This window comes from Haemaphysalis longicornis, unplaced genomic scaffold (assembly GCF_048455015.1).
Source record: "Haemaphysalis longicornis isolate Haplotype H1 unplaced genomic scaffold, Haemaphysalis longicornis Haplotype H1 scaffold_11, whole genome shotgun sequence".
Lineage (NCBI taxonomy): Eukaryota > Metazoa > Arthropoda > Arachnida > Ixodida > Ixodidae > Haemaphysalis > Haemaphysalis longicornis.
In genome coordinates, this window is record NW_027526214.1 from 19,796,090 (window position 1) to 19,821,280 (window position 25,191).

Sequence of the window (25,191 nt, forward strand, 5' to 3'; positions counted from 1 at the left end):
TTGCTCAAACATGGCAGCGCACAGGTCAGCTAATTAGAAAATGCCGCACAGGAACCAGTGGCGTGATGATTATTAAGCCCGGAGGCGAGAGCAGCAGGGTACACAATCAAACCAAGAGGCTAGAAACCGGACCAAAAAACCAGGAGGCGGCAGGAGAACCTTCGCTTCAAAGAACCAGGCAGGAACACATGGAATGGTCAACGAATATGCCTACCAATATTAAGTGGTAGCGGGCTGACTTCGCATCGCTTGCGCCATCCTAGGGGCACCACAAGCTTGTGTCTTCGTGGCTCCGGCGGACGCGTTCGGCCACCTGATGCCATTGTCCGTGCATGATCTGTCAAACCTTGCATCGACGGCCCCGGTAGGTTGCGGTCATGCCGAGAAATTTGTGGCACATAAAGCGGCAGCTGCTAGCAGCGGGTAGCCACAGACGAAACGGCAGGACGTGAGGAGCCCATTTCTTCTAAAGAACGACTAAACGCAGCTAACGGCGGCCTCAAGTACCCCCAGCGAGAGCGGCTACCAGGAAGTAGCCTCCGAGGAAACCCATCTGGATGCGCGGAGCACACTACGATAAGAGAACGACAGCGCGCATCGAATTTCAGCAACAGCAAGAGACAATGGCTAACACCGAGTCACGGCCAGGCAAGGGTGAGACACGTTTGCGTCGTCGACCCGGGTAGGCCGTGCATAAGTACTAACATCAGGGCCATCCCAGAAAATCATAGTGCAAATCGGTTAGACAGTGACGCATGTATCTCAGCGTCTCTGATTGTCAACGCGGACACTAGGGTTCGGCAAGCTACCGACATTTCAGAGCAAAAAGGACAGTGTCATGAGAGTTAATGCTTCCCAATCGAACAAAGGGAGCGAAAAAAAGAAATCTGACAAGGCTACCATGAAGGCGCAAGTGTGTGCAAGCAAAAGGTTAATCCAAGCCTTTTAAGCCCGTAAGCAGTCCCGCGCGCAAATGAGCGAGAAAGAGCAGCCATCTCCTGAGGAGTGTTCGAAGCAATAGAAGACTGCATCACGGGTAGACCGGCAAGTTTGCGTGAACGTAGCTTTCCACAGAAAGCAAGGCTAAGGTTAAAATGGGCCTCCTAACAGCGAAAGCCAAAACGAGGAGCATACGAAGGACAAAGGTGATTGTAGGCGATAAAGACACCTATTGTAAGCACGGTAAACCAGGCTTCTCAGGGGAGAAAATATAAGACGGGCTAAAGCGCTTGCGAGCTAGGAGTAAAAAACGCGTTCTATTGCACGGCCGGAGGTGAACTTGCGTTGCCAAGGTGCCTAAGGCGAACATGCATCCAGGCTACCTGCCACAGGCAATCCAGTGGTGTCACAAAAATTTATTGGGCGAGCAAAACTTACCAGTAGTATAGGGTGCAGAATAGAAAAGGCGGAAGAAGGTGAAGATGAAACCATAAATAACAATCCTTACTGAAAACACGGAGTTGACTTGGAAAGCAATGGGACCTACAACGGCAACAATCAATTGTGTGCTGTGGAAGAGCATAACTATTGTAGTATAGTGGAAAGGCAAGTTGGCATATATGCATATGTTTGGGGTACGATGAAACAGTAACAAAGTGAAAATTCAAAAATAGTGGTGTACGCTTTTAGATCATCGAAATGCTTGATTTTGCTGATGTTACCAGAGACTGTATCAGTATGTTGGTGTAAGGGCATAAAGTGTAGGAATCAATATGGTGGCCAAGTGGAAAGGCAAGAATATTGTAAGTGTATGAAGTCAGATATGAAATATATATTTGCAAAATGTGGATGGAGGAGCAGCAGGAGATAAGGACGCTGTTAGCTATCGATTGGGAAAGAGTGCATTAGAATAAGAGTTCGTTGAAGTGTTTGAATGCATTGGCGTCTTATGGAAGAGTTTGAGTATGTATGGTATAGAGAAAGGGTTGTACGGGGGATGGAACTGCAACGGGGTGTGACCCAATTGTGTATGTAACCAAGACACGAGTGAAATACACTACAAGTATGAAAAAAGTGAAGGTGATGTGAAGTGTGAAGTGAAAAGTGTGACGACACAAGTCAGCAGTCCGGTGAACTGTGGACTCATAAGAAGTGAGCGATGGTTGTGGAAGAAGGGGCATCGATGGCCTAAAGACTTCCCCAACCACCAACTGCGTAAAACACGTGAACATCGTTGGCAAAGATGAAGCACCTTTTGAGAAAAAACTTATCAAGCGGGGGTAATTGTCATGGCTAAGGGCACCCCATAGAGGGTATTTAGGCTAACCTCCGAAAAGAAAAGAAACAAATAAACGCCAATTTGAACGGCGCGACAGGAGCGAAACATTGAGCGAACACCAGCGCGTAAACCCCAAGGCATTGTGGCCAAATATGGCAGCGAGATGGTGATCCAATTAGAGACCGCCGTGCAGTCGTCCAGTGGAGTGATGACCACATTTGAACACAAAAAGACAAGGAGCGAATGCCAGCGCACAGCGATCAATGCTAGAAGCAACAAAAGACGGGCGCACAAAAAAACCCATAGGCGAGAAACCGGGAGGGTCCAGAGGGTCGTGGCCGGGCCAGTGACTATGCCTACCAATCCTGGGCGTGAGCGGGCCAACTTCGCACCGGCTGCGGCATTCTAGGTGCACCAGGAACTGGTGTCTTCGTAGCCCTATCGGTGGCGTTCGGGCACCTGTGGCCAACGTCCACGCTCTGTGGACGTACGCTTCGACGTCCCTGAAACGGTACGTTCGTGCCGAGACCTACCTGGAACCTCCAACGGCAACGGCTACCAGAAGGTAGCCACAGGCAAGCCGCATTGGAACGCGCGGAGCCCACGCCCTCCTGCGAACGACCAAGCGCATCTAACGCGGGTATCAGCCAGAGGCGACAGCTGCCACCGACTCGCGGCCACGCAAGGATGCGATACGTCAGCCATAATGACCCGGATAGGCCAGTCCATTATTGACACAACTTAGGGCACAACTAGAGAGCACTTGTTACAGACCTCACTCAGGAAAGGTGCTTTGGACTACTAATGAGTGTCTTGGAATTAATGATGTAGAGCTTATTGTAGACACTTTCGAGTTCATATCTGAATTGTATTTTCGTACTTTCAGTTAGCTTTCCGAGTGTGTATAGTTTGTGTGTAGTACATTGCGGTAGTGTTTTGCTGGAGGGTTTTTCGAAATTTGTTATAAATGTGTGTTTTCTGAAACTCGACAACAGCTTTCCTGAGCCCATCTCTCTGATCAGGTCGAGCTAACCTTACCAACCACTCACGTTACACCCTACTATGCAGATTAAAAACTTTTCTTTAAAAGCGGCAGCATTGAGTAAGTTCCTTGTACACAGCTGTGAGAAGCGTTGTTTGCAAAGGTTTTAACACAAATCAACACGAGCGCAAAGGAACACAAGTTCGCAATTTGTTCTACCCTTCGAAATGGCGATAACGGTGGTTACGTGACACCTTTCACGTAGCACCAAAGCTCACGCGCATTTCGCAGATTTAAGGAACAAACAAATCGTCACTCATTCTCTCAAAAACTCGCCACTCACCTGCCCCTCACTCAACTGCCACCCACTTACTTTTTACTCGCTCATAAATTACCCTAACTATTGCTGCAAAGCAAACAATTCACCACATCACAGTGAAGGGCGCAATGGCACATGCCAGGAGCAGCTTGTACCTCTCAGCTGATCTGTACGCCACCGTTGTGCTCATGACGATCTTCATGTGTCGCGAAAATAGCGAAGAACACCAGACTGGGAAGCCTTTTTAGCGAGCTAGCATACTTATCATGGCGGAAAATAGTGTCGGTGCTAACACCAAAAGCTAGAATTGAAAAAAAAACAGCACCACCAATTTCGCAGTAAGAACTAACTGGTTGACAACCATACGCTGACAGAGCGGAAAAACAAAATACCGGAGCGTGGCAGTCACTTTCAAATTATGCATGCAGTATCACACACGTATTGGTAAGTGATGGGCGATGACAACTTATCAGCGCGAGCACTGCGCATTCTACCTTTGTGGATTCGAAGTTACCAAATATATAATTGAGAACCTCCACGCAACCGTGGCACTTTGTACTTCCCGATCCGAGAAGACGAATGAAGAGTCTGACATTGACAATGATTTTTGTGAAACTGCAAAAAAGACTACGCCAACTTCACCGGAATCTAAGGAACAGAACAAAGGGCGCCGTAGGCAAGTCGCTGAAAATTACACTGCGTGGTCCAGTTGCAGGTGGGCGACCTAATTTGCTACACGTTGGGAAAGGTCTGTAGATAGGCGTATAGGAATCAATGCCACATGCATGCTACATAACGGAACGCAAAACATTGTTTTGCGCTTCGTTTTAGTGCAGTGGAGTTTTCAGGTACCTAAACAGAGGCAGTAGCAAATCTCATGCCTCAAGGCAAGCACCCTAAGTTCCGCAGGTTCATGTGTGACGCCAGGTCTCATAAAAGTGAAGTATCATAACACGGCACTCCCGTAACTTACATTGACAAAGATTGACACGTTTAACATGCCCAGAACTTGCCAATGGGCTTCTTACACAATAGAACATTCTCTCCGCGGAACCATTTCGACATTCTCACTCGGCATTTCCACAATTCGCTCTTTAGAACAACCTATGAGCATACAGCTCTGCAAAGCAAGCCAGCTCCGGCTCCCAAACGTGCGTGGAAGTTCAAGGCGAAGACATTTCACCCGAGGAATTCCACAGTGACTCCGGCTGGACGCTCGCGGGGGATCACATGTCGAGACATTGTCAACAAGACCTCATGGCGTAGCTCGCCGGCTCCAACAACCATATCAACAAGAAAGCGAAAGACAACTAGAACATTCGAGCCTCGGTCATTCGAGCGGTCATTCGAGCAGAACATTCGAGGGAGAATGGCAGCCATGCCACTGGAGGAAAGCAAGATAGTCATGAGACCCCAAGGGGGACTCGACTGTCGCCACGGCCATTTTTGCGCGGCAAAAATTACGACTGAAGAGAGTGCATCGGACACAATCTGCCCGAACCCGCAACAAAACATAATGGTAGTAAGCACGCCCAAGGAGGCCCAAAGACGTTTGGGCCTCCTTCGCACGCCTAAAGCTACTAAGCATGCCCAACAACCTTTGAAGTCGGCGCGTACCGCACGGAGTTGTACGACAGTGCGAAGACGTCATCTGAGGAATCCCTGTCGACGCGAGCGCCGAAGATCTCGACAAAAACATAGTCAACCACAGAAGCCCACTCGCCATAGGCGCTGAATGAATCAGGAACACGACCACGATCATCGTAGCTTTCAGAGGACCAAAGGTAGCGAAATTTGTTCGATACGGCGTCATGCTGATGGAGTGCCACCTGTAGAGAAAGGAAGTTTTTCGTCTGCAACCAGTGCGGCAGGGATGGGCACCGCAAGGACGTGTACCTGACGCCAACTAGCAGGGTCTGCATGGGCTGCTGCGAAGCAACCACATAAAACAAAACAACTGCACCCCAAAATGCATATTATAGGGTGGCGCTCACCCGACTGCCGCGAAAGGTTGCAAAGCCAAACTCAAGGTACCCTACGTCATCCGCAAGCGGCAGTGGGACCACTGAAAGGTCGGCAGCCAGCGTTCATCGGAGAGATACTTCCCGCCACTACACCAGCCAGCTGCGCGCAAGTCAAGGACACCATCGAGAAACTCCGCACAGTCGAAATATCGCAGTTTCAGAAGCCAGAGCAGAGGTGCGAAAAATGGCTACCCAAAGATCACCGTTGCCCGAGAGGCTCAGTTGGGCCGACCCTGCGCGAAGTGTTTTGAAGACCAATCCGAAAGACAACACCAAAAAAGAAGACAAAGGTTGAACAAAGAAACGAGAGGTCGACAAGGCCCTAAGACAGGATAACGTCCCCGTGAGAGCCACCATCAACAACCTCACCAAGGATATCCCGGAGATCCGCAAAGCTCTCCGCAACGTAGAATCAGAAAGACTGAGCACGAGCGGCAACAACCAGGGCGAAGAAAGTACGGCCGCCGAAGACAAGAAACCAGCACCCAAGAAGAGGGCCGTTGAATTCACAACACCATGAGCAACGTTAGCAACGGCAGCTCTGGAAGCAGTAACAACAATATTGAGGAAAAACTTACCAGCCTGGACCGTATGTTCAAGTCGAAGGAGGACGACATAGACGGTTCCTAAACGGTGAACGTCACCAGACGCAAGCATCTGGGAGGAAACGTGCAACTAATAGTAATCCACCCAATGCTCGCGCCCTGGAGCAGCCAGTCAACCAACTGCCGGAACCCGGGGCATTCCGACTAGGGCAATCATGTGCAGCAACTCCACAGGCATAACAGTGGGGAAGTGAAACTACCGCGCGGTTCCTCACGAAGAAAGCAGTGGTTCAGCAACACATTGTGCCCGCCGCGCGCAAGCCCGACGTGCTTCTACTTGAAAATACACTAACACAGAAGCCGTTCCTTACAGGCTACCGGGTGCACCTTGGCCCACCCGATGGCAGAGGCCTATGCACCCTATTAAGAAAGGAACTCACCTTCGTTGACCACTGGTTAAGCAACGTGAAAATCGAACCCAGGCTCACCGAACTCATTACGACCAAGCAAAAAAGAAGCGACATCTTCATTTTGAACATCTACAGTAACCCATCACAGAGACTGCTGAAGTTCTATTCAATTCTTCACAAGGCAAGCACGACGGCCGTCCAGAGCATGCTGATTGCGTGAGGTGACTTTAGTGCGATGAATAGCGCATAGGGCTACGTTCTATCCCAAGACTCGGCGGAACTCGGCTATAGCATCATCACTTACCCGGCTCACCAAACGAGACTCGGTAACTCCCTGTCCCGAGATACCACCCCCGACCCAACGTTCTTCAAGAGCAACGAACCGATCACATCACGTAGAGAAACACGGAAGTGGACCTCAGCAGTGACCACATGATCATGGAAATCGTCTTATCAGGGCAGAGCAGTAATATCTACAGGAAACATACGTTGATCAATTGGACCTCTTTAGGAGACACAGGAAATCACGAGGAACAGAAAAAAACAGAAATCAGCGACACAGAAATGTGGACGAACAAGGTACTGCAAGACTTTCTTAACTCAACCAAGAGCATAGAAACAGACCTTAAAACGAACCGAATGAACATCCGGCTTTCCCACCTCATCGAGGCCAAGACGTCCATACTCAACAGATGAAAAAAAATAACGCCTCATTCGTAGTCTACAAAAAAAAGTCGCAGAACTCAACAAAAAAACAAACAAACTCATCCAATGGGAAGTCACGAAACACCAAGCCGACAAAGTCATGAATCGCCTCAGCGACAGATACCAATAGCTCGGCAAAACTGGATGCCACTCACTCACACTCACTCAAAAAAAATATATTTTTCCTAACGCCCTCACTCGCTCTCGCACTCACCACGCCACCCTCCCCACGCGCACTCACTTACGCTCACGCTCGCAACTCCGCCTTTACTACTCGCACTTACTCACGTTCACGCTCACCATTCCGCTCTCAGAACCCGTAGTTACTCGCGCTCACGCTCACCCCTACACCCTCACCACTCGCACTCACTCCCACTCACGTTCTCCACTCGTCCGCACCACTCCCACTCACTCGCGCTCACGCTAACATCTCCACCCCACCTCTCGCACTCACTCGCACTCACGCTCGCCCCTTAGGCCTCACTACTCGCAATCACTCCCGTTCACGCTCACCACTCTTCGTCACCAATCGCACTCACTCGCCCTCATGCTCGCCACTCCGCCCTCACCACTCGCACTCACTCCCACTCACGCTCACCACTCGTCCTCACCACTCGTACTAATCGCGCTCATGCTTACCACTCATCGTGACAACTCGCTCTCACTCACGATCACCACTCATCCCCACCACTACCGTCGCTTGCGCTAACGCTCACTAGTCGCACTTATCCGCGCTCACGCTGACCACTCGCATTCTCCGCTTAACTATCTCACACTCGCACTCACCACTTGCAATGGCCACTCGCAATCACCACTCGCTAGCTCTACTCACACGCATGTACAAGTATTTACGGGCATGAAATACTGATTTCAGCTAAACTTTTCCTTTCTGAGGAAAGGTGTCTCACTTTTTCCTCAGTATGTACTCGGTTAAAATAACCACATGTCTTGATAATTCACTTTTAAAGCGGTAATCGTCGCTGGGGTTTTATTTATTTATTTTTTTATTCTCAAGACTCTTGGGCATTACGAAATAAACAAATTGTCGCAATGTTGCCAGAAGCCATTCATCATAACTTTTTATTATTGTGTATGCTATTTCACTCAGATTCTATAAAAGGAAAGAAACAGTGCAAATATTCACAGCGGTGGCAACATAAAAGAAATAGGCCAGTTCGAAATAAAAGTTTAAAAACGCTGTTGCCATGTGTCAAAATACTGACTAGCGCACGCAAATATTTCTATCTCGATGCGCGCTATCAGCGTCAATAAAATTGATCGGTCGATTTGCTGTGGACAACCCTCAAAAACATTTATTTCAAGAGTAATCCCAGGTGAAAAGGGCGCATAGCGAGAGTATCCAGCAAAACACCACCACGAAAAGATTGAATACGGCAAGAAAGGTGAAGGAAGGCAACTTGAGCGCTTGATCTTGAGCGCTTGGCATAGGCAAGGCAAAGGAAAGAGGCGGCACGCGTTCAAATCGGCGCCTCATGACTTTCTCGCGGGCGTCATAATGGAGATAAGTTGCCTGGAACCCCCCTGTCTCGCAGTCCGCCTCCCTAAACGGCCCCAGCCTGCCCCAAACCAAAACCGCAGCTTGACCCTAAACTACAGAATCATGCGCCCGCACTGGGCGCCGAGACAAGTTCACGTCTAAAGTTTGTAAGAAATAACGAAATAACGGGCAGCAGAAGTCATCGGACACACACACGCACACGTACGCACAAGCACGCACGCTCAAACGCACACAAGCGCACGCATGCACACGCACGCACCCCCACAAACATGAACATGCAAGAAACACACACGAACAGATACACACGCACACACACGCAAACGCACACGCACGCACACACACCAAGGCACTTGAACACGCACGCGCACACGCATGCAGACTCACTCAAGTGAACACGCGCATCCACGTACGCACTCATTCACTCACTAACCCACTCACAAATTATGCAATCACACAGCCGAGAATGCTTACTGTTCGTCACACCACTCAGGGGTCACAGTAGTCCTACGCCATTCGCACGCGGACGACTACGAAGTCCGCGTGAAAGCGAGTATCATAACCGAGCACCGCCGTAAGAAGTAATGACAAATACTGACACGTTTAATACGCCAAGGCCTCGAAAATGAGCTACTGCTTCCACAACACGCAACTCGCCCATCCGAGCCGTTTCGACACCCTGATACGCGAATCTGAAAGTCTGCAACACCTTTTGAAACGATTACGGGCACTCGCAATTTGCGCTTCAGAACAGCGAGACATTTCACAGCTACTGCAAGCCGGTCAATTATGTCCACCAACTACTACGGCCCTAGACCACTGTGCTTCCTAATGAACCCATCACAGCGCTCAGCGGCAGGGAAGTGCAATCCCTTTATTGCGACTACGTTAACAACACTAATTCTTGCGCAAAACGCTGCGTGCCGCAAGAGCTGCAAAATTCGGTGAGAGTGCGCACAACAGCCCCTCAATGACTCATGACCATGAGAGTATGAGCGCATGTTGGGGTCTGACTTCCATACAAATCGTATTCCTCAATCAACAGGTCACTTGAGAGTTTGTTCAATGGTGCCTTAATTATAAAGGGGAGAAACCACACATTCCCGAAGCTAAAGTCAGTCATTCCATTAACTAGGGGCTGTGCATACGAGTGGATATCACCAGCAGCAATTACCGCAGCTAGCGGCTCCTGCAACGAATTCTATCAACGAGTGAGGCTCATCGCGGTAAGCCCCGCGCATGGCACAAGAAGTGTTGAGTGGAGCTCGCCGCGAGTGGCACTCCCACTCGTGAGTGGTGAGTGGGACTCACCGCGAGGGAAACTCACACTCGCGAGTGGTGAACGGGGCTCGCCGCTAGTGGAAATCTTATTCGCGAGTGGTGAGTGGGGCTCAACGCGAGTGCAACTCGCACTCGCGAGTGGTGAGTGGGGTTAACCGCGAGTGGCTTTCGCACTCGCGAGTGCTGAGCGGGGCTTGTCGCGAATGGCGCTCGCACTCGCGAGTGCTGAGCGTGGCTCGCCGCGACTGGAACGCGCACTCGCGATTGGTGAACGGGGCTCACCGAGAGGAGCGCTCACACTCACTCGCACTCGCACTCACCATGCCAAAACGACAGTGAGGTGTGTGAGTGCACTCATGAGTGATTTTGCCGACCTGTGGATACCTTCCGACTACGTCCACGGAACAGCATGTGCCGTGCGGGGGGCTACCCAACAACAGCCTCGATACGGACATCAACGTAGAAGAGCAGTGCTGCAGGTACTTGACAGCAGGTCGGTGGTAGGATCGGACTGCATCACCAAACAGGACCTCAAGAACCTAAAGTGCTACTAAGCCTAAAGGGCTACTACAACAAATGGGAAAAATCGGGGACGTTGCCGCACCATTGCAAGAAGTCTAAGACCATCGTGATCTCCAACCAGGACAAGCCACCAGGCACAAGACAACCACCAGCCCATTTCGCTCACGTCTTGCATGGGCAAGGTGCTAGAGTACGTTTTGATGAAACGGTGGCAGGACTATCTGGGGACTGCAGCACCGTACCCCGCCACGATGATTGGCTTGAGACAACGCCTCAGCACACAAGATACGATGCTGCAGCTTAAGAATGAAATTGTTGACGACAGCGGCAACTCGTGCGACAACAAGACTACCCTGGTGCTCGACCTGCAAAGTGCTTTTGCTAAAGTGAAACACGCAGCGATTCTGTCCAAGGTATCCAAGCTCAACATGCGCGAAAAGGGTTCCAGTTACATCAAGGACTGTCTGATGGACAGGACAGCCGAGCGGCGAACTGGCGACATACAGATGCACGACAAGAAGCTCGCGAGCATCGGCACACCGCAAGAGTCTGTGATCTCGCTGCTACTGTTTAACTTTGTAATAATATCAGTGGCCGACAGGCTCCCGAAACTGGGGTTCCGGCACAATCTCTATGCCGACAACATGAAGATATGGACGACCCGCGGCAGCGACTCCCTGATCGAGGCCAATCTGGAGGAGGCCGTCAACGTCTTCAAAGACCATCTCGACGGCTGCAGCCTCATCTGGTGGCGAAGCAAGCCGGAGCTCCTGATAATACCACCACAATGAGCCAACACCAAAAACAGTCAGCGGTGAGAGCACGAGAAGATCAAGATCGTAACGGGGTCAGTGCAGACGATCCGCGAGGCAAGCAAGATCAAAGTCTTTGGCATGGTCATCGAGAAACACAGAAGAAACGGCGAGGACATCGCCCGTCTCACTGCCAAGGTGGCCGACGCGATGCGTATTGTTAGAAGAGTCACGTCCCGCAAAGCCTTTGTCATCAGCCACATCGCGTACGTAGAAGACTACCACAACTGACTGCAACGCGAACAGAACAAGATCAACGCCATCATCCAAAAAGCATACAAGTCAGCGCTCGGATTGTTCCAGTCTACGAGCACGCCCCGATTCATGAAGCTAAGAGTACACAATTGGCTTGAAAAGGTCGCGGAGGCGCAACAAACTGCTCAGCTCGAGTGCGTGTCAACAATCAAGGCGAGGAAGATACTCGAAGACTTGGGTCTCGGACGTCAGGACGACGAGGTGAATGCCCAACTCTCCATCACTGACGAAGTCCAGAGCAATATCAGGGTAGGCCCCTAAGCGAGAAACATGATCCCGGAATACAACAACGGAAGAAGTAATGTGAGAGCCAAGGCCCTCATCAAACTACACGTCAATAACTGATACGCGTGGCACTTGGCCGCGCCCGAATATCAACGAGAGGCATTCACCGTGGCTGGCATCGAACCATCCACGGGTGCCGTGACGACGGCGGTGAACGTCAGATGCCCCAAGGCAGAATGCGCGGAGGAGGTCGCCATCGCCCTGGCCATTGCCGACACTTACTGCTGCATGGTACTGAGCGATTTGAGAACAGCGGAGGGAAACAACGCGAAGGAACGCATCTGTGAAGAGACCGCGCGCGTGATGCGCGGAGTCAAATTCCAGGAAAAAGATTGAGGATCAAGTAGTTCCCGGCGCATGCGGGCGAGTGCGCGTAGGGGAGAAACGCGACCAACAAGGACACGGCCCACGCGGCTGCACGACGTCTAACCACCCGCTCCTGCGGGGCCGTCTGTCCCACGTTATTCGAAACCAAAGACAGCAAGACGGACTACGGCGAGATCACTAAGGCCTCCTGCCTGGCTCGCAGAGCTCTCCCATCCCCACACTCGGGGCTGAGCCTGGCGGAGGCCGCACTTCTAAGGCAGATACAGACCGGGTCGCTACCAACCCCGGCCTTTATGCATCGAATGTATTCAGAAGCCTACCTGACCGACAGGTGCAAGGTGTGCCGCACGCCGACGGCTGACCAGTACCTTATCCTTAGGGACTGCTCAAAACAACCCTAGAAAGCGGCATCGAGAACCATCCCGCCACTGCTGGAAGAAGCCGCAAAGAGCCACGACCACGAACATCAACACTGGGCCGTCCAGCACGTCCTGAGGGCACTCGAAATGCACGAGACTCGCGAGCCGGCAACGGTGAGTGGATGGCTAAGAACAAATAACGGCTAGCCCCTAGGCCGACGCCGCGCCCGCGTCACAGCGCCCGAAAACACCTATCTGCAGGCACAAATAAAGTTTACTCCAATCCAATCCAATGAACACAATAGGCAGCCGAATTTTGTTGGTGAACAAGTTCAGGATGTGGCCGTCAGCTCTCTTCAATACTTTGATTTTATCTTTCCAATGGGAGTTTCTTACGACGAACTCCTACCATTGAATTATATCTGAAATTTTAACACATTTATGGGCAATGAAAAACTTGTCAATGACAGCCCCAAAGGAATGCAGCCACCGTTCTCCTGTTCTGCCGATGAAATTTCAGTAGCCCACATGAGTGCTTACGGCGACATTTCGTGAATCGACGTTTTTGACAACGCTGGATTGCCTGTTGAAGGTAGCCTGGCTGAATATTAGCCTTACGCACCTAAGCCATGCATATTCATCTCCTACCATGCAATAGGCGCGTTTCGTCTACTCCTAGCTCGCAAGTGCGTTAGCTCGTCTCATCTTCTCTGCCTTGAGCTATACGGTTTGCCCTGCTTACTGTCGGCTTGTTTATTGCCTACTCTCACCTTGGCCCTTCGTCTGCTCCTCTTTTTGGCTTTGTCTGTTCGCTAGGCCACTTTTCTTATAGCCTGTCTTTGTCAGCAGGGCTCCGTTTGCGCACGGTACCCAGTCCACACCTCACGCAGTCTTTCTGCCTTTGCTTTGAACAGTCTGAAGGGAATGAATGATCTTTCTCGCTCATGTGCACGCGGGATCGCTTGCTGTCTTGACATGCTTGCATACCCTTTCGCTGGCGCCCACTTGCTCCTTCACTGTAGCCCTGACAGATTCCTTTTTTCGCTTGTTTTGTTCTACGTCAAAGCATTTATTCTGATGGCGCTCTCCTGGTTATTCTGAAATGCCGGTAGCTTGCCGCGACCTTGTGTCCACATTGACAATCGCAGACACTAAGTTCCCCGCTTTATTGTTGAAACAATTACCACCACGATTTTCGGGGTTCGCGCTAATCTTAGTATTTAGAGCCACTCCTAAAAAAACGAAGCTAAAGCCTTTTGGAGAAACGCCATTTCTTCCATCTGCTGGAGTGGTGGGCACCTGAGCCTCAATCAAATATCGTTCCGGAACCTTTAAATCAACTCAGTCATTTGAGGTACTAAGAAGTAGCAAGCTGCCTTAGCCTGGCGTGTTCTCAGTGCGCTCATCTCCAAGCGCCTTGTCAGTAATAATGACGCGCCCGGCCAGTTGATAGCCTCGGCCTTCCAAGTCTCCTATCTCTTCAGCGAGCTCTCCGAAGCAGTTGAGTCTTTCATGTTCCTGCAGCAAGGACTGGACACAATCACTGACTTTCTGCACTCAGTGGGTCTCTCGCCTTCTCCAGAAAAGACAGTCTTTGTAGTAGCAGTCCATGCCAGACTTCGGAAGCAGCAATTGGAGGACTACATCATGAACGGAGTGAGACTGCAGGCGAAAGAGAGCGTTCGTATTCTTAGGCTCTCTGTTGATGAAGATGGTGTATGCAGAACATGGATCTCGCAACTGCTCTGCATGTGGAAGAGCACAACCCACCTAATCCAACGAGTCACATCCAAATCATGGGAAACTGACGTGATCCCTCTAGGCACACTTGTAAACGGTCTCCTGTTTTCCAAAACAATGTACAGAATTGACAATACATACCTCACAAAGAACACTGGCAGAAACTTGAAACCCTGCATCGTGAAGCTCGGTGCATCGTAGCAGGATTGGTAAAATTTAAAACCAAAGACGTCCTGTACGCAAAAGAGCAAGTTGAAATATTGGAGATATAACCAAGATATACGAATTTTACAATGTCAGCGTCTGAACACTGCCATTGCAGACAGGAGACTTCTTCTCAGAGCAGGTTTCTAGCTTCCTGGCCACCATCTGCACGAGCTCCTGTTCCGCCTTGGAAAGACATTATTGCGACAATGAGCAATTCACTACCAAAAATGTCGGTCGCGACAACCCAAGACGAAGGAAAAGGAAGGTTAGTAATCACCTCCTAAAACTAGCCAGTGTAGAAAGAGATACACCCTTAAATCGTAGTCTGCTTGTTTACACAGACGCCGCAGTTTCACCTGACCGCGTCTCACTCTGCTGGTACAGCCTCAAAGACCGAAGCGTAAATGCACACGTGTGCTTTGCCAATAAGTTCAGCCGAGAAGCCGAGCTACCTACCGGACATCCTGCTTGCCATGACTGAACATGAAGGCAGCCATTCAAGCACCCGCGACCCTCCCAAACGCATACTAATTTACACTTGCTCAATGGACGCAATTTGAGCCCTTGGTGCGCGCAAAACTACTAGCCAAATTGTCCAAAATAAAAACATTTCTTGCTGAATGCCAACAGAGTGGCCTGCAATACCAAATCCAATGGGTGCCTTTTATACGACGGCCTTAAAGGCAATGAAGAGGCACACAGACCTTCCCGGTAGCTACTTCGTATTTACCCCTAGCAAGACTGTTCAGAACCCACTGATTCAGATGTGGAGGACGACATCCATTCGTAGGACGGCGCTGCTTTGGCGAAGGACGATCGGAACGCCCTTCTTCAAAACACAATTTCGAAATACCCTAACAAGTTCCACCCGGGTTCCGGCGATGGGCAACAGTGCGAATAAAGCGTATAAGAACGGGTACGCCCCCCCCCCCCGCCTAGTATGGCTGACTACTTCTCCCTACGTGGAAACACTTACAGCTCTCCGAACTGCCAGAAATGTTCTGCCGGTGCCCTGTGCAGTGCGCGACACATCCCGTGGGAACGTTGGGCACTCAGTCTTCCTAGAGAACGCTTCCTAAATGAACCCGGCCCGCTACGACCGGCCGACTACGAACTTTCGCTCAATCCACTTGGAGCCCCACCTCACAGGAAGCACTTGCTAGACACTGCTGATTTTCTTCAGAGAAGCCAGCATTGAGAACTGCTTGTACCTCCCTTACTTCCCTTTTCTCCCCTCTACTTACTTCCTATCCCTTTTTGACTCTTGACCAAGGCCTCCGGTCATGTCAAGGCGACTTCTGTTCCTATGTTTTTCAAGTAAACGTGTTTTCATTCATTCATTCATTCATTCATTCATTCATTCATTCATTCATTCATTCGCTCGTTCTATCTGACGTGACTGATCTTGGTCACCGTCTGAATGTAATCCAAAACTCTACTCTATCAAAAACTTTTCGTATGCATTCTCCAAATATAAGCTATTTTTACGGGGGGGACTTGAATACCTCAGCTATTCACTCAAACAACCTTCAATGTCAGCACAAAAAACATTACGCAGATCTAAAATGCAGCTTATTATTAAAATTTCAGTTGTTAACCTTGTTGCAGCAGATCAAACTCACCAAAAACGTTTGTGGTGATGTCTTAGTTGTGCCTTCTCGAACTTGAGAAAAGTACAAGTATGTGCCTCAGAAATATTTCTTGTACACCCCGTCCTGGTGCAGCAAAAACTGCCTAGTTTTGATGTTTGTCAGACGTAAGTTATCACGTACAGCCAAAAAACACAACGTCTACGGTTTTTCTACAGTATTGACCGCGCTACTATGAAAATCTTTGAGGAGAATATGGACATCACGATGCTTCTTGACAGTACCCTCTCTTTTTCTCCTCATATTAGGATTACCAACCGGCGAACACTCTGCAGCCTTAGAAACGTTTGTCTGATATCAAATAAAATACCATCTCCAGGTCCTCTTATAAGGCTATACCCTAAATCAAGGACGTGTGCACCTTGACAGCGCACCGCCACTTCTCAACGCCGCCATCGCAAATAGATCACGTTTCATTACCATTGGTGTAATTTATCTTCCAAATTTGTTAGGCCAATATACTGTGTTCCTGTCGGAAGCCTACACGACTCGTCCTTCTCTGCTGGGTCGAATAACAACTCGTCATAAACAAAAGCATCTGGACTACAGAAATGGCGTCCGTGGCATGATTCTCTAGGACGTTATTTGTAAGGTGAGAGAGCAGGCCTTGTAGGAGATGATACAACTTGGAGATGGAAATGCTGTAAGGGAGTGGGTTTACAAAACGGCGAATGCCGCTAAACAAGATAGGGTAGTAATGAGAGAGGCTGAGCTTTTGAGGCAAGAGCTAAAATTTTAGGTTGTTGAGCACGAATTGTGTTTGTGCATAAGATAAAATTAACGCAGATGTTTGCGTAGCTATATACTGAAAGCACCGAACTAGACTTTCGCCTCAAAGAAACATTATACGAAAAACACAATATTTACATGATACACGTCATACATTTGGCACACGGACCGTACTCTGCAAGGAAAACGCTTGCAAAATAGGGAGAAAGTTTTAGCCACTGCTAGCGGACGGAAAAGGCTCGGTTCGGACCGAATTCTGGTCTAGGCGTTGAGCGTTGCAGTGAGTTAGACGAATCGTGTGTGGAGCGGTCACCAGGAGATGAGTTGAAGGTATAGTGGCCATGTGAGGGTATCCCATTTAACACAAGTCTTCTTGGAGACGTCTTGAAAAGGTTTGAGAAAGCACGTCACTGCAGTAAAAATCTTCTACGTCCTTGTTTACTTTGACGTAAAACGCTTTCTATACCTTGATTTACCATTCATACTGTGTTCCCTTTACTAGCTGATGTTTTTGGCATCCTCGGGTTCAACCCTTCGTGGTGCCTTTTAAAGCCGCGGATGTGATCAAAGCTGCTTAAAAGAAGTCGCTGCTCATTGTGTTCATGAAGAAGTAGGGCTGGCCGTTTTTGCACGAAATTAAGTAGAAACATTCCTCGTTTTCACCTGTTAACCACTTTCGCTGTATAGCTGATGTCGCAAATGACATTTTTTTGCGGACCGATAAAGTTTTATTTTCATAAAACGGAAGAAATTATGCACCTCAGGGTTTGGTTTTATTTTGCAGGCAATAAAGATGAACATTTTTTAGGCTGTTTTATACCTGTGGAAGCAATATTGGTGCAATGACAGTAGCATAACCCGAGATCTGCGTGGCCCTGCCCCCGCAGCAATTCCTTACTGGCACGCTGCTTGTAACGTGTAATACACAACGCCTGGCGTCAAATCTTCCGCTGCCAACTTTTACCACACCAGACGAATGCAGATATTGAAGGCCTCTCCATGCGGAGCTTGTTTGAGTGTGCAACTAGTAATTTTATTTAAAATGTAGTATACATAAATATTCACCATTCCGAATTCCAGGCGAAATGTCTCTATGCAAACACAGGGAAAAAATACAGTAATCTGGGCTGCAACTTTTTGTCACTACTCGCTTGAGCTTGTTCATATTGTCACATAACCAAGAACAATGCAAGTCTCTTCTGATCACCAAGGTTTATTGTAGCGAATTTGTACTCCACTACCAAAAACGTAGCACCAGTGGTGAAGAACTGTTTAACCAAGCGACACACACTGGAGCGTGAACAACCTGCGGTGCATTTTCTACTTGATTTTAGCGTTCTGCAGTGCCATATGGAGATAGTTTGTGACTATACAGTAAGCTTGCTGCAGCGCAGCCCTAGCTGAATACAGCAACAAACAAGACTGTGGGAAGACAGTGCTTGTACTGCGTACATTTATATTTTCTGGTTAGTATACATGTGGGCTGCTCACACGTCAGTGTGTTGCAGTCCTGACCTCTAAGATAGCGAGAGAAAAAGCGACCGATACCGCATGCTATGCGGAGAAAGAAAATGATCGGCTAGCTGGGTGTACTGCGTGTCCTGTAACCAGTTTTGATACATACCCATTTGTGTATGCCAGGCTGTTTCAAAAGCATAAAGAGTAAAAAAACCAACGTCAAACCGCTCAGAAGCAAGGATATTGGCGCTTACGTCAGTCTCAGTGGGGTAAATGAACTTGACGGTTCGATTCTTGAACAAGCCACAAGACGACCCTGTTTCTTATTACACAATCAGTCAGTCTATTGATCAGTGAAACAGAATAAAGAAGTGACGAAAAACAGGCAAAATGTCCCCATGATGGTTTTTATTGAAAAACACATTTGTGGGTGTCACGTTTTATACCCCAAACATTTGTATTGTTTCCTAGTTGAAAACCACTGCAAAGTGTCCTAGAGATATACTCATGTCAGCTGATGTGCAAACCGTTTGCGAAGGTTCAGGAAAACAACGCCACTTTTTCTTCTCAGTATGTTTGGAACTACACTATCGGGCGCCGCAATCTTGGTATAGGTATATTGGACAAGTCCTTGTCTTCCGCATTCAGGTTGCATTCGTCTTCCCCTTCAAAGTAACGACGATCCCGTATTTAGGGTCGTCGTAATTTGTCGGTCAGGTTCGGGCTCGCGAACCTATTATGTTCGAAGGGGTTCCTTCAGTGTAAAATATTATAGATATTTATATTAGATTCGAATCACCACGAAATACACAACATTTCTTACCAGGTTTCGGCTCCTCTCCAGCTTTTTCCAAGTGGAGTACAAGGGTCCAATACCGTGCACATAATTTATTTTATTTATTTATTTATGAATACTGCAATACCTACTAGCGATTTTTGATGAGTGGGTTACATAAACTACATGAATGCTCAATTTGCTAAGAAACAAATTTTCAAAGCAGGCAGATAAAGAAACATACAGAAACAAAAGTACGCACAAAGCAACTAAAATATACAAAAAATTTCAGCGTTTCTGGGGACAGAGATTAATTGGCATGTTAGTTTAAACTGTTGTTGAGGCTACAAGAAAACAATGTTAAAGATGGCTGTAAAAATTCGGTGTTGGTTAGTTTATTCCAGTCGTTTGTTCCAAGCCAGAAGGCGGATGGAGGGGGTAGAAAGTTTCAATGCTCTTCTGAGGAAAGAAGAAATATTTAGAGCAGTTGTTACGTGTTGCATAAGGTGTTATTGTGCGCTCATGTCTTTGTCGAGTTGCGTATCCGGACGAAAATGAAAGAACTTCAGAAATGTCTGTCTTGTAATATCCCTTTACTAGTTGATATAAAAATTTTAGTATAAAAACCGGTTTCTTTCTGTTAGTGTTGGTAGATTAGCTCGAGTTGAAAGTTCCGTAATCGAAGTGCGTTCGAAGCTGCTATAAGTAAAACGAATGGCCTTTTTTGCGCTCTTTCTAGCTTGCTGATATTAGTTTTGGTGAAAGGGTCCCATATAATGGAAGCATATTCCAAAGTCGGTATACCTATTGTTTTATAAGCCAGAAAACGGACGGAGGGGGAAGAATGTTTCAATGCTCTACTGAGGAAGGAAATCTTACTCATTGCAGTGTTAGTTGTAGTAATAATGTGTTTAGTCCAATTCAAGTCATTTGTGATCCATAACCCAAGATACTTGCAATGTGGGACTTGGGAACGTTTAGTATCGGTAGTAGAGTACTCGTACGTTAATGGCTTTTTTATTAGTTATTTGCATAAACACTGTTCTTTCGAAGTTAATAGCCCTTTGCCATTCATGACACATGAAGGACACTTTTTGTAGAGCATTTTACCACCTGTTGGTCTGCGGGACAGCATATTTCGTTATAAAGTACACAGTCATCAGCGTAGAGTTTGATTTTAACCGGGATGCCATCAACAATATCATTATTAAAATGAGAAAAAGGAGTGGTCCTAGCACGGAGCCCTGGGGAATGCCAGAGTCAAAAAGCTGGCTATTTGAGCAGCAAATTGTTGAACAACCAATTGTTCACGTTTTGTTAGATATGCAGAAGTCCACTTAACTAATTGAGAATTATTGATTTTTTTTGCCTATCTTATATAGCAATTTAGTTTGGGATACCTTGTCAAAGGCTTTCGAAAAGTCCAAAGAAATAACGTCGGTCTGTGTCGTAATAGATATTGATTTGGCGAAGTCATGTACTGTTTCAACTAACTGAGTGCTGGTCGAGTAACCTTTTTAAACCATGCTGGCATTTTGTTACTACGTTATAGTTGTCCAGAAATGCACAGATGTGATTGTAAGTGATATGTTCCAGAATCTTGCATATGGTACATGTAATGAAATTGGACCATAGTTTCTAACGAACTTCTTATTTCCGGTCTTATGAACTGGTTTAACTCTAGCGCTTCCCCAGTCTCTTGGTATTTCTACTCGTAGGGAGGGCTTTGACCACGTGGACACACGATTTCAAAAAGGTACAAACATATATAGCCAGAAACAAGCGGAAAGCAAAAAAAGGTAGTACAGGTTCGGGTGTGCAGGTTATCCATCTCAATATACAACACGTCGTAAGCAAAAGCGAGGCCCTCAGGAAGTATGTTTTCTTCAGCCACCACCCACAAACACACAGCAATGATACGAAAAGTGCACAAAGAGAGAAGGGGTTCTGTGCATCTCACTTTAGAGAAGCGAGAACAACCTGTCGCAAAAGGCAGAAGCGAGGACTCTTCAATCATTCCTATAAACGCTGCCGAGCGCAAAAACCCAGCTATGTCTCTCATAGATGACGTCATAAGTTGAACCACCCTTTCGTGTAGAGTGGCAAGGGGCCCCGTCTACAATAAAAAATGTGGATTTCCGAAGAGACGAGATAATAGCCACAAATGGCTTATCCAGAGCGTTTAAGGTCGCCTGCTAGTAACTCGAAGGTCCTGCCCGTGAGAAAACCTTTGATGTTACTGTGGGATCTTTGTCCTATGTTGCGCTTTGAGATCTGGGAGAGGATTGCCGAATGCTTCACCTTATCAAAGGCGCTCTGCAGGTCTAAACCCATTATCGCTTTGTTGTCGTCGTTGTTGCCGTTGATGATTTCGTGCTTCAACTGTATCATTGCATCTTGCGTGCCTCAGCGCTCTGTGAAATCGATGCTCACCGGGCAGAGCTCCTCCCGTTCTAGGTATTCTTGCCACTTTTTGAGGACGACATGTTCCAGTACCTTGCCTACGCCACACGTGAGCGAGATGGCCCGGAGGTTGTCCTTGTCAGGTGGCTCTCCTTCTTGGGAATAAGTATGGTTCTTGTGTTCTTTCACGGCTTCGGCAGCTTGCCTACTCTCCAGCATTTGTTGAAATATTCCGCCAGGTTTTCGATTGACTTCTCGTCCAGGGTCTTCAGCGCCTTAATCGTTACAAGATCCTTGCCGGCCACCTACCGACCGACCGGCCACCGAACTGGAAAGCCGTGCGCACCTCCTCCACTTCAAAATGTCTATCGAGTTTTTCGCTGACTATTCCGCCGTACTGTCCCTGTTCTTCCGTGTGTGTAGTTGGCAGATATTTCTCGCTTATAAATTTGATAACATTGTCGGTTCCGTGCCTTGAGACCTTCTGGTGGATGAGCTTGGCCATTCTATCTCCTTGCTGTCACTTTGTCTTGGTTTCGTCAAACAGATGTCGTAGCAGGTTCCATGTTTTCCCGCTATGCATCTGACCGTCGGCTACGGTGCATATCTCGTTCCACTGCTGCACAAATAGCGTGCGGCAGTGTTCCTCAATTGCAGGGTTCAGCTTCACGACTTTGTTTTGTAGCTTGCGAATGAGACGCTGTGTTTTCAACCGGTTCAGTATCGACTGTTTAGATTTGATTAGGTGAGGTGAGATAAGCTAAACCAGACAGATATTTTCTTGTGCATGATTTGAGAACGGGGTGTTTGCAGATACTAATGGCGGGCGCTGATCGCCCGAACACGGCATTGTCACCCATGATTGGTTGTTCAAATTATTGTAATGCCTTTGAGGCAACCAATGCTCCTGCAACAATGGTAAGTATGGGCTCAAGTGAACAATCTGTCTTTGCTACCTAGACGACATTATCATGTCTTTGGCCTATTTGCAGGTGCACATTCACTATTTAGGACTTTTATTGTGCCCCTTGAAGAAAGCTGTTACAATTCTGAAACTGTGCGAGCGATTTCAAGTAACCAATTCACCACATAGTTGTATATATATATATATATACATATATATATATAAATATATACATATATATTTACATATATAGATATATTTAAATATATATATATATATATATATATATATATATATATATATATATATATATATTTCTATGTATATATAGCAGAGGGGGAATTCTTGGCTATTGTTTAAATATTCAAAAACTTGGGTGCGACCACTTGAGAAACATTAACAAAGACTTTATTTCGACAGTATCGACCAGTGGCCTGGTCTGCTTCAGGAAAAATTACAAGTGACTGAATACGCTCTACGATACACACTTCACGAGAAAGGGGAATTTGCCCTCTACCACTCTTTTTTGCCAGAAAAGAAACCAAATAAATGAAAGCAAACATGTACAATAATCTCAGCGGCACATATACACGTCTCTCCTCAGGCGAGCGGCGATACAAAGCAAGGAGAGGGGAAAAGGAAAACAGGAGAAAAAAGGAGTATAAAGAAGTAGTCAATTAGAAATAGAGAAAGAGCGGAGAAAAGGAGAGGCAGAAGAAAGTGGGGTTCTCAGAAGCAGACACAGATGAATACGAAGGTCGAACAGCGGAAACTTGAAAGGTAGAGTGAGGGACCGCTCAGCAGCTCAGAATGACGTGACGTGCCGTATTCCGCTTACTGTAGAGAGAGGGAGAAGAAAAAAAAGGGAAGAAAAACCCCTACGAGTGAATTATGTTTGAAGAGCGTTGTTGCAAATGTAGATAGGCGCCACATGGGCCCCAGTAGCTCACGAATGCCAATACAGGGTCTAAACACACATAGCGAGAGGAGCGGAAGAAACATGAGTACGGAGGCTGCGGCATCGGGCAAGGTCCGCGTACTCAACATGGTTCAAAGTCGTGTTGTAATCGATAGCCCGAGTCGGCGCGGCGCGCCGCGGAGATTTATTGGTGCAGAAGCGCTAGCGGAGCGCCGAAACGTTGCCGGAGGAGTCATTGCCGTGCGGAAACGCACCCCCCTAGCCCCCCCCCCTCTTTTTCCCGAAACTCGTAACCGTGTGGTCGCCAGGCGCGTGTTCTCTATTTTGTTAAAAATGGCCAAACGATAATGAGGAGAAAAGTAGGTCTGAACAGCATATTTATGGCTAACAGCACTCGTTTGATATATATATATATATAAATATATATATATATATATATATATATATATATATATATATATATATATATATAAATATATATAAATATATATATATATATATAAATATATATATATTTACATATATATATATATATATATATATTTATATATATTGTTAAGCACGTGCGTGTTAAGGACATAGTTGAAATTCATTAGCAGAAAAGGACGTGGGCAGGGCATGTGATGCTACTGCAAAATAACCATTGGTCAAAAAGGGTAACAGAGTGGATCCCTAGAGAAGGCAAGCGTGGCGGAGGGCGAAAGAAAGTTATGTTTGCAAATGAGACCAGGACGTTTGCGGGGATTGATAGGTCGCCGTTAGCGGAGGACCGTCGTAATTGAAGAAAAGTGGGAAAGGCCTTTGACCTGCAGAGTCGTAGATAGGCTGGTGATGACGATGATGATGATATTGTTATATCGCGGCGAAAGCCGCAGAAGAACGACGAAGCGACCACTGTCATCGACGATCACCAACCAAAAACTGAACTTTTGTTCAGAGGTATGCATATATATACAGAAGTCACCTGGTGGCAGGTAAAGACAACCTAAACCGACTCGAAACCGAACCTGAAACACTACATATTTCCCTCCTTAAAAGAACAATGTTATAATTGTTAGTGGATTAGTATTAGTACGAAAATAGGTAATATTTACATATATTTACAACCACACATGGAATGTGCGCTTCACGATAATGTCTCATGTACAACTATGCAGCATACATTCGACGACTGCTACATAAAAAACCCATTCAGGAACAAAACAAAAAAAACACTTGCAGAACTACTGAAACATCTCCACAAAGTCTACGTAGCACTCAAGTGTTGTCACTGCACCAGTCTACACACAAACACACTAGCTCCACACGGTCCCCGTATCCAACCGGAGGTCTTCTGTTCCTCGGTGGCTGGACCCGACGTTGAGGTACTGGGTGCTTCGACGCAGCTGGCGTTGAAGCTTGTAGCGTGGGCAGAGCTGCTGAAGCTTCGGCTGCGCATTTGAGCAGCGATCCTCGGGTCACTCAGGCGCCAAAGGTGTGGTTGCAGGTTCGGATGCAGCGTTATGATGCGGATTCCACGCGGCTGAATGCGCAGGTACCTTAGATAACTTCGAAGCATTCCAAGTTCGTCCATCGTCAAGCCGGAACTTTGATGGGCCTTGTTTGTGGACAACCTTCTGTGGGTGGCTAACGCGAGGTCGCCCTTAGCAGATATTCCGCGTTTCTTAATTAGCACAAAATCATCAACTGACACTGTTGTCTTCTTCGCGGCCCTGCGATGGTCTGTGTACTCTTTGCTGTACCCTTGTTTGCTCTTCACGCGTTGGCGTAGACGACCGAGTTCTGAAGCAGGATCGCTGAAGAAGGCTGGTGATGGGTGGCCCACAACGTCACGAGGTGTTCTCGGT

The 25,191-nt window shown here is 47.6% G+C and overlaps 1 protein-coding gene across 1 annotated transcript; it reads left to right on the forward strand.

Moving 5' to 3' along the window:
• The first annotated feature begins 10,812 nt into the window (after positions 1–10,812).
• On the forward strand, positions 10,813–11,313 carry LOC144160593 (uncharacterized). Its single transcript, XM_077691837.1, has one exon. The coding sequence runs from the start codon at positions 10,813–10,815 to the stop codon at positions 11,311–11,313; it is 501 nt and encodes a 166-aa protein (XP_077547963.1).
• Positions 11,314–25,191: the final 13,878 nt, after the last annotated feature.

Coding starts and splice junctions, on each gene's coding strand:
- LOC144160593 (XM_077691837.1), top strand. CDS start 10,813: ATGCTGCAGCTTAAGAATGAAATTGTTGACGACAGCGGCAACTCGTGC.